At 44.9% G+C, this 10,171-nt stretch overlaps 1 protein-coding gene across 1 annotated transcript in view; it reads left to right on the forward strand.

The window, feature by feature from the left end:
- The window catches only part of LOC110492646 (receptor-type tyrosine-protein phosphatase F), a 349,905-nt gene extending 344,412 nt beyond the window's left edge, over positions 1-5,493 (forward strand). The window contains 3 exon segments of the mRNA XM_090182892.1: positions 619-773; positions 2,675-2,810; positions 3,293-5,493. Of these exon segments, the coding sequence (XP_090039018.1) occupies positions 619-773; positions 2,675-2,810; positions 3,293-3,361 (360 nt within the window). The 3' untranslated portion in view covers positions 3,362-5,493.
- The last annotated feature ends 4,678 nt before the right edge of the window (positions 5,494-10,171 follow it).

Raw genomic sequence — 10,171 nt, forward strand, 5'->3', positions numbered from 1 at the left:
TGCATATTATTAATGTTTGCTCTCTGTGTACATCCAAGGACCAGCCGTGCTGCCCTGTTCTGAGCCAAATTCAATTTTCCTAAGTCCCTCTTTGTGGCACCTGACCACATGACTCGGCTACCGCTCTAACATACTCTCCTCCATTGGTTCCCTCTCGACTACCGCTCTAACATACTCTCCTCCTATTGGTTCCCTCTCAACTACCGCTTTAACATACTCTCCTCCTATTGGTTCCCTCTCAACTACCGCTCTAACATACTCTCCTCCTATTGGTTCCCTCTCGACTACCGCTCTAACATACTCTCCTCCTATTGGTTCCCTCTCGACTACCACTCTAACATACTCTCCTCCTATTGGTTCCCTCTCAACTACCGCTCTAACATACTCTCCTCCTATTGGTTCCCTCTCAACTACCGCTCTAACATACTCTCCTCCTATTGGTTCCCTCTCAACTACCGCTCTAACATACTCTCCTCCTATTGGTTCCCTCTCGACTACCACTCTAACATACTCTCCTCCTATTGGTTCCCTCTCGACTACCGCTCTAACATACTCTCCTCCTATTGGTTCCCTCTCGACTACCACTCTAACATACTCTCCTCATATTGGTTCCCTTAGGATGGCCAATCCAGGACGATCCGCCAATTCCAGTTCACTGATTGGCCAGAACAAGGAGTGCCAAAAACCGGGGAAGGATTCATCGATTTCATTGGCCAAGTGCATAAAACCAAGGAGCAGTTTGGACAGGACGGACCAATCACTGTTCACTGCAGGTAATGAGACTTGGCTGAAAAGCCAGAAATTACACGGAACAAATAGTAATGAATGTTAATGAATGGTGTTTTTCTATTGGGTAAATTTAAAAAAATAATCACTAGGCACCATTTGGTACCATGCAGTTGGTGTAAAGTAAGTACCTGGAAGTAGGATGGTAGGTTTGGGCGGTATACCGTATACCAGGGTATTAGGAAATAATCATGGAGATTATTGGTTTTTTTTAATACCGTCAAAAACAATTCCTTTGAAGTTTTTCACTAAATTTGAATATTTGTAGCTACTTTTTGAGTAAATTACCTACAGGCAACTTGTGCAATACGTTAGGAGATAAAGCAGATCATCTTCTTCACCTCTCAGATTATTTTACGTTATGAGGCTTACGGTAGTTCCCCAGAACAGGAGAAAGAGGAAGCTGGTGAGTCTCGCTGGCGGACAGGAAGTGATGAAGTTACACTTGTATTGCAATTCACTACTAAAATATGTGTCATCAGATATCTTATCTTTCGACCAGAAGTCAAAGAGCCCTGGATTAGTTATTTTTTTATCTTCTGCTTCCTGCTTCCTGCTAGCATTTTGTTTCTCCTTCCCCCCTCTGCTCTGTCTACCCATGCTGCTCTTCCTCCTCCGTTCCTCCCCCCTCTGCTCTGTCTACCCATGCTGCTCTTCCTCCTCCGTTCTTCCCCCCTCTGTTCTGTCTACCCATGCTGCTCTTCCTCCTCAGTTCTTCCCCCCTCTGCTCTGTCTACCCATGCTGCTCTTCCTCCTCCGTTCTTCCCCCCTCTGCTCTGTCTACCCATGCTGTTCTTCCTCCTCCGTTCTTCCCCCCTCTGCTCTGTCTACCCATGCTGCTCTTCCTCCTCCGTTCTTCCCCCCTCTGCTCTGTCTACCCATGCTGCTCTTCCTCCTCCGTTCTTCCCCCCTCTGCTCTGTCTACCCATGCTGCTCTTCCTCCTCCGTTCTTCCCCCCTCTGCTCTGTCTACCCATACTGCTCTTCCTCCTCCGTTCTTCCCCCCTCTGCTCTGTCTACCCATGCTGCTCTTCCTCCTCCGTTCTTCCCCCCTCTGCTCTGTCTACCCATGCTGCTTTTCCTCCTCTGTTCCTCCCCCCTCTGCTCTGTCTACCCATGCTGCTCTTCCTCCTCCGTTCTTCCCCCCTCTGCTCTGTCTACCCATGCTGCTCTTCCTCCTCTGTTCCTCCCCCCTCTGCTCTGTCTACCCATGCTGCTTTTCCTCCTCTGTTCCTCCCCCCTCTGCTCTGTCTACCCATGCTGCTCTTCCTCCTCCGTTCTTCCCCCCTCTGCTCTGTCTACCCATACTGCTCTTCCTCCTCTGTTCCTCCCCCCTCTGCTCTGTCTACCCATGCTGCTCTTCCTCCTCCGTTCTTACCCCCTCTGCTCTGTATACCCATGCTGCTCTTCCTCCTCCGTTCTTCCCCCCTCTGCTCTGTCTACCCATGCTACTTTTCCTTCATGCATCAAAACATTGTTCATTTGCACAATTTCTCTCGTTCACTTTCAATTGTAAAATGTCCATACTCACCAAAAATGACATCTGGTAGCTACTAGATATGCTTGTATAACTTTATGAGCAGAAAATTTGCCTGTCTTTTGCAATTCGTTTATGTTAATTATCGCTCGTTAGCATTGAGCTAACAGCGCCTATGTGATTTCGCTATTACTTGTGCTAATTTTCTTAGCATTCTAGTAATAGACTCCCAATGGGCTTTTTAAAAAAAATGTTTTTAGTGTCCTCTTGTGTGTTATGCCGGTAAAACTGGAGATCCCGGGATGGCAGAAGAGCAGTATGACAGTATGAAAATCCAGATACCGCCCAAGCCTATAGGATACTGTGCACACTGTATAAGGTGTGTAATGCGTGTGTTCCTCCTCTTCCTCAGTGCCGGGGTGGGCAGGACAGGGGTCTTCATCACTCTGAGTATCGTGCTGGAGAGGATGAGGTACGAAGGGGTGGTGGACCTCTTCCAGACCGTCAAGACGTTACGCACCCAGAGACCTGCCATGGTGCAGACAGAGGTATGGACGAATATACTGTACTGTTGCTGTCTTCCGTTGTCGGGAGAGTGGAATGGAGGGAAATGCTCCTCAACAACGAATCCGTGGGGCGACGCACAATTGGCCTAGCGTCGTCCGGGTTAGGGAGGGTTTGGCCGGTAGGGATATCCTTGTCTCATCGCACACTAGCGACTCCTGTGGCGGGCCGGGCGCAGTGCGCGCTAGCCAAGGTGGCCAGGTGCACGGTGTTTCCTCCGACACATTGGTGCGGCTGGCTTCCGGGTTGGATGCGCGCTGTGTTAAGAAGCAGTGCGGCTTGGTTGGGTTGTGTATCGGAGGACGCATGAATTTCAACCTTCGTCTCTCCCGAGCCCGTACGGGAGTTGTAGTGATGAGAAAATATAGTAGCTACTAAACAATTGGATACCACAAAATTGGGGAGAAAAACAGGGAGAGAGAGAGAATGATGACTGACTGACTGTGTTTTCTCCCTCTCTCTCTAGGACCAGTATCAGCTGTGCTACAGAGCAGCTTTGGAGTACCTGGGGAGTTTTGACCACTATGCAACGTAACCACTCTGAGCTGAGCAGCCTCTGGCATGGCCACTGAGTGTCCCATCTCAGCCACCGTACTTGTATCAACCCATCTGACCTGACCCTGCCATTGCTACCCTATCACAGGGGAGGAGGGAGGTGCCACTGTCACCTAGCGACGGGTTCAACCAATCCCAGAGGTCTACTACTCGGATTTACAACAAAACAAAAAAACACACAAAAAAAAAAAAACACCCTAAAGATTGCTTTACAAAACAAACAACAAACAATACCATGACGACGACAGCGTTTCATATGGGAGCAAGCGACAGTTCTGACTGAGTTTCTGTTCTCCTTTCTTACTTTATTATTATGAATAATGTTCTTATTATTATTTAGTTAATCATTTTTTTTTTGTTTTATATATATAATTGTTTTAATACCATCAGACATGTATTTTGTCTTAATGGCCTAACTGGGGCACAGCATTTTAGTTTTTCCACCTTAATTGGTATGTTTATTTTAGTAAAAAAATATATAAAAAAATGTTGTATGTTATTTTAGGGACCTGTATTTTCTATTTCCTAGACGTTAATACAGAAGAGCCACTGTTTGTTCTCTGAAGCTGCTGACAGTTTTGACTTTTACCAAGATTTTTATTGTTTATTATCTATTTTTTTTGTTTGTTGTCTTTTTCGTTTTAAAACGGAGCAAGATTAACTAAGATAATACGCCTTCTCACTTTGCTGTTTCTTTTTAAAACGTAGGGGGGGGGGGATGACAAAATTATTCAGACGCATACACCAACCGCCGCGATACAGGTACTATATAAACCACACTAGCTAGCGAAAAAACGTGACATCAACTAACGACAACTAAATCAGCATTGTACAGAAACTCAAAGAGCACATGACGATTTCAACAACAGAGAGAAGCCTTGAAGGCATTGAGGCCTTCAATAACCAGAGAATGAATCTGGGAGACGAACGGACGAACAGACTTTTATACCCAACGAGGCGTTGAACTTGAGAATCAACTCCTTGAATCTCTGTATGAATCATATTGTGTCCCCTCTAAGCCCCTCCTCTTTCCTTGGGTTCCCAGCGAGCTGATTGGTCAGTCCGCTGCCTGGGGGTTGGAACATAGGGACTGCAGGAGCAGCTCCCCGTGGTGGTGGTGGAGAGAGGAGTAGCAGCCATTAACCCTGGCCCCCCTGTACAGAATACTACAAGTACTACCGGTGGGACAGAGACACACAAACCCTCTGCACCCTCCAACCGACCTGCTATTATTTTATACAGAAATAGAAATGATGACTATATATATATAATTCTGATTGATTATATATATATATATATATGTACAATTATACATAGATATATACTGCAGCTTCAAAGTATATTGTTAAAATAATTCACTCTCTTTACTTACCAGCTTAGAGGAAATTAAAGAGAGAAAGGGAAAGAGAGAGAGAGTGAGAGATGGAAGGAGAGAGAAAGTTAGTGTCTGTATCTACTGGATTACCATAGCAACCTGACAGCCAGACAGAGTTGAGATCAGTGTTCCATTTTTCAATCCAGTCATTTTTCAGGGAGTGAATTCAATTCATGAATCAAAATTCGTTCATTTAGTTGTAATTCGATTCATTTAGTTGTAATTCGATTCATTTAGCTGTAATCGACTTCATTGAAACTGGACTTGACCCTAAACCTTGCTGAAAGATAGAGAGCAGGTTATCGTTCTGTTAAAGAGAGTGAGAGAGGTGTAGTTCTGTTAAAGAGAACAGCATAACCCCAACTGAGTACCACTCCCCAGCCTCCCCAGCCTCCGTCGGGCCAACCGCCACCACGCCACACAAGCACATCTTTACCCACAAGGCCGCAGGGCACGACGATCCCCAAAGCCTAACAGGACTGAGTCTGACATGCTGGCTGGAATAAACCACAATGTTCATTTATACCTTGTGAATGCTTAGTGCTGTAGGGGTTTCATCTGTTGTATACGCAGTCTGTTTTCTATTTGTTGATAAAGAACTGGAATTTTAAAAAAAATATGTTGCTGGGGGAAAAAAACTCGAATAAAGTTGAATAATTGTTGTTTTTTTTGGGAAAAAATCCTTTTGTTTGTGATGTATTTTGGTCTCCCTCTCATTAAATAATGATTTGCCCTTATTGCTATTGTGACAGATATGACTCACATTTCACAGGAAATCGCAAATACTGTGATCACTAACAATAGGGTCGTTCCACATCAAAACGCACAAGAAACGGGATTTCAACAGCCCACCATCTCAGAATGTTCTGAAATCATTTCTGTCGTTAGTGACGGATATACAGGACGATTAGCATTCCAGGACACATTATTTGGTTGAAATATAATTTGATCTTTTTAGAAATTAAGCTAATTGATTGCATCCAAAGCAAATCAGGACAAACTGGAATTGTGAGGTTTCACCATGACCTAAATCTAATGGTTTTCTACCCAAAGTTGTAAAGGAAATTATCTATTTAATAAACACAAGAGAACATCAAAAATGAATTGTGGCAGTATAGCAGGAACATTGGCGTTGATTTAAAGGGGCTGTGCAGTCAAAAACTAGATTTTTCTGTGTTTTTATATACACTGAGTGTACAAAACATTAAGAACACCTTCCTAATAATGAGTTGCGCCATATTTCCCCCAATGCTTCCCACATGTGTGTCAAGTTGCCGAGATGTCCTTTGGGTGGTGGACCATTCTTGATGAACACAGGAAACTGTTGAGGGGGGGGAAAACACAGCAGCGTTGCAGTTCTTGACACAAACCGGTGCACCTGGCACCTACTACCCCGTTCAAAGACACATAGGGTTTCTGTCTTGGCCCTTCACCCTCTGGCACACAGACACAATCCATGTCTGAAGGGCTTAAAAATCCTTCTATAACCTGTCTCCTCCCCTTCATCGACACTGATTGAAGTGGATTTAACAGGTGACATTAATAAGGGAGCGTAGCTTTCACCTGGATTCACCTGGTCGGTCTGTGTCATGGGAAAGAGCAAGTGTTCCTACTGTGTTGTGCACTCAGTGTACACTGGAGTTGCTTACCAAGACGACATTGAATGTTCCTGAGTGGCCTACAGTCGTTCCAGTTTTGACATAAATCGGCTTGAAAATCTGTCAAAATTCAAAATGGCTGTCTAGCTATGACGCTTGGAAGAATTTTTTTTTTTTAAAGAGAAATGTGCAAATATTGTACAATCCAGGTGGACAAAGCTCTTAAGAGACTTACCCAGAAAGCATCTCAGCTGTAATCGCTGCCTAAAGGTGCTTCTATAAATTATTAACTCAGGGGTGTGAATACTTATATGTAAATGACAGATTTTCATTTTCAGTGCATTTGCAAAAGATTATTCAACAACAACAGAAAATGAACGTTTGTCATTATGGGGTATCTTGTGTGTAGATGTGTTCAGGCTGCAACGACAACAATGTGTAATAAGTCCAGGGGTATGAACACTATGTTTAGAAAATCGTTTTGTTAATTAAGCAGAGTGGTTATTGACTATTCTAAATGTTAAAATATTGTAGTTCACGTGGGCAGATGTAACTGCTGAAATCCCTACGTACGGAAAATAAAATCCAGTACTTTTTCCAAAACGTTCCGTCCTGCTGAATAGAGTACCACAGTATCAGTCATAATTACCCATAAAACCTAGCGGTCAAACAAGAGAAATGGTTCCAATCATTTTTTCACAATACGTTTGTAAACACTTAAAATAATGGCTGTGTTTTGTGTAGGCATTGTGTTTTGTGTAGGCTTACCCTGGCATTGTGTTTTGTGTAGGCTTACCCTGGCATTGTGTTTTGTGTAGGCTTACCCTGGCATTGTGTTTTGTGTAGGCTTACCCTGGCATTGTGTTTTGTGTAGGCTTACCCTGGCATTGTGTTTTGTGTAGGCATTGTGTTTTGTGTAGGCTTACCCTGGCATTGTGTTTTGTGTAGACCTACCCTGGCATTGTGTTTTGTGTAGGCTTACCCTGGCATTGTGTTTTGTGTAGGCATTGTGTTTTGTGTAGGCTTACCCTGGCATTGTGTTTTGTGTAGGCCTACCCTGGCATTGTGTTTTGTGTAGGCTTACCCTGGCATTGTGTTTTGTGTAGGCTTACCCTGGCATTGTGTTTTGTGTAGGCTTACCCTGGCATTGTGTTTTGTGTAGGCTTACCCTGGCATTGTGTTTTGTGTAGGCTTACCCTGGCATTGTGTTTTGTGTAGGCTTACCCTGGCATTGTGTTTTGTGTAGGCATTGTGTTTTGTGTAGGCTTACCCTGGCATTGTGTTTTGTGTAGACCTACCCTGGCATTGTGTTTTGTGTAGGCTTACCCTGGCATTGTGTTTTGTGTAGGCTTACCCTGGCATTGTGTTTTGTGTAGGCTTACCCTGGCATTGTGTTTTGTGTAGGCCTACCCTGGCATTGTGTTTTGTGTAGGCTTACCCTGGCATTGTGTTTTGTGTAGGCTTACCCTGGCATTGTGTTTTGATAACTGTGTAGATCTCGTTTGGACAAGGACACTGTGGGGCTCTATGCTCCCCTGTGGTTGTGCCTGTACGTTACAGATGAAGGAACTGACTAGCGACCTGACTCACCACCTTGTCCAGAGCGCTGTGCTCTGATTATACTGTAAGTCAACAAGGAAGGCACCCAAGGTGAGGCGCAGAGAGCCCCTCCCTGATTGGCTGCGGAGCGCCCCCACCAGGAAGCTGCTGCTGGCCTGGAACCTGTTTGGGGAGAACACTTCCTCCAGCGGCTTGGACCAGCAGGAAGTCCTTGGGGAGAGCCCCTTCCTGATTGGCTGGGAGAGCTCTGAAGCTGATCAGTGCCAATGCTGCCGCGGCCTCGCTGCGGATCCTACGTCTCAGGGAAGAGAGCTTCCTGTGGAGCTGAGACCCCATGCCAGGAGGCAGGCCGAGCTGGACCGCAGGTACTGTAGTTACACAGCACTGACAGTAGGTGGCAGTGTTACTCTTTATTGTAATGTTACTCTTTATAACGGCTGTCTTGTAGTATATACAGATACTTTAAAAAATAACTACAGTGACCTTAAAGGGGGATAATATATCTCAATCAACTCCTATTTAACCCATCTAAGGGGGTGTCATGTTATTCCCTTTGTACTTTACCAGAGTCATAGTGAGTAGAGTGCCATTTCAGACACCCCCTAACAGGTTGTTTTCTCCACTTCATCAGGTCGAGTCCTGTGGTGAGGTTTGAGACCCTGGAGGGGGGGGGGGGGGGCCAGGTGGTCCTACGGAGCCATGCGGAGGGGGAAGCTGGCCGGGCCGTGTGTTTCCCCACTAGGGAGCCCCGGTACGCGCCTCCTCCCATCCTCGTCCTCCCACCCCACCAACCAGGATGGCGCAGTTTATTTTTTTATTTTATTTAACTAGGCAAGTCAGTTAAAAACAAATTATTATTTTAAAATGACGGCCTACCCCTCCTATCCCCCCCCCTAACCCAGACGACGCGGGGCCAATTGTGTGCCACCCTATGGAACTCCCGATCATGGCCTGTTGTGACACAGCCCGGGATCAAACCAGGGTCTGTAATGACACCTCTAGCACTGAGATGCAGTGCCTTAGACCGCTTTAGACCAGGAACAGTGGAGGAGGAGGGGGAAGAGATGGAGCCGGATGGAGGACCCGAGGGGACCAAGGTGTCCCAGAAAAAAATTGGACTGTCAGTTTCAGTTGATCCCGTAATCCTGCATCCAGGGTGAAATTCTCAGGTGGTTTAGACGCAGGCTGTCCTGAGCTGTGGATCTGAAGATTAAACAGTGAAGGTTTAGAAGCAGGCTGTCCTCAGCTGTGGATCTGAATGAGACCAACAGGTAGCAGAATGAGAACAACAGGTAGAAGAATGAGAACAACAGGTAGCAGAATGAGAACAACAGGTAGTAGAATGAGAACAACAGGTAGAAGAATGAGAACAACAGGTAGAAGAATGAGACCAACAGGTAGAAGAATGAGAACAACAGGTAGAAGAATGAGAACAACAGGTAGTAGAATGAGAACAACAGGTAGAAGAATGAGAACAACAGGTAGCAGAATGAGAACAACAGGTAGTAGAATGAGAACAACAGGTAGAAGAATGAGACCAACAGGTAGCAGAATGAGAACAACAGGTAGAAGAATGAGAACAACAGGTAGTAGAATGAGAACAACAGGTAGAAGAATGAGACCAACAGGTAGAAGAATGAGAACAACAGGTAGAAGAATGAGAACAACAGGTAGAAGAATGAGAACAACAGGTAGAAGAATGAGACCAACAGGTAGAAGAATGAGAACAACAGTTAGCAGAATGAGAACAACAGGTAGGAGAATGAGAAACAGGTAGCAGAATGAGAACAACAGGTAGAAGAATGAGAACAACAGTTAGCAGAATGAGAACAACAGGTAGAAGAATGAGAACAACAGTTAGCATGGCACCAACAGGTAGCAGAATGAGAACAACAGGTAGTAGAATGAGAAACAGGTAGCAGAATGAGAACAACAGGTAGCAGAATGAGAACAACAGGTAGCAGAATGAGAACAACAGGTAGCAGAATGAGAACAACAGTTAGCATGAGACCAACAGGTAGTAGAATGAGAACAACAGGTAGCAGAATGAGAACAACAAGTAGAGGAATGAGACCAACAGGTAGCAGAATGAGAACAACAGGTAGAAGAATGAGACCAACAGGTAGCAGAATGAGAAGCAGACCTTCAAATGAGAACCTAATAGACACCATCATACCAACACAATTTATTTGATTTCTTGTCTAACTTGAACTTTTCCATGTTTGAGTTAAATTGGTTTAAACACCTTTTACATGAG

The sequence above is a fragment of the Oncorhynchus mykiss genome, chromosome 8, assembly GCF_057628025.1.
Source record: "Oncorhynchus mykiss isolate SJ-2025 chromosome 8, ASM5762802v1, whole genome shotgun sequence".
Taxonomy (NCBI): domain Eukaryota; kingdom Metazoa; phylum Chordata; class Actinopteri; order Salmoniformes; family Salmonidae; genus Oncorhynchus; species Oncorhynchus mykiss.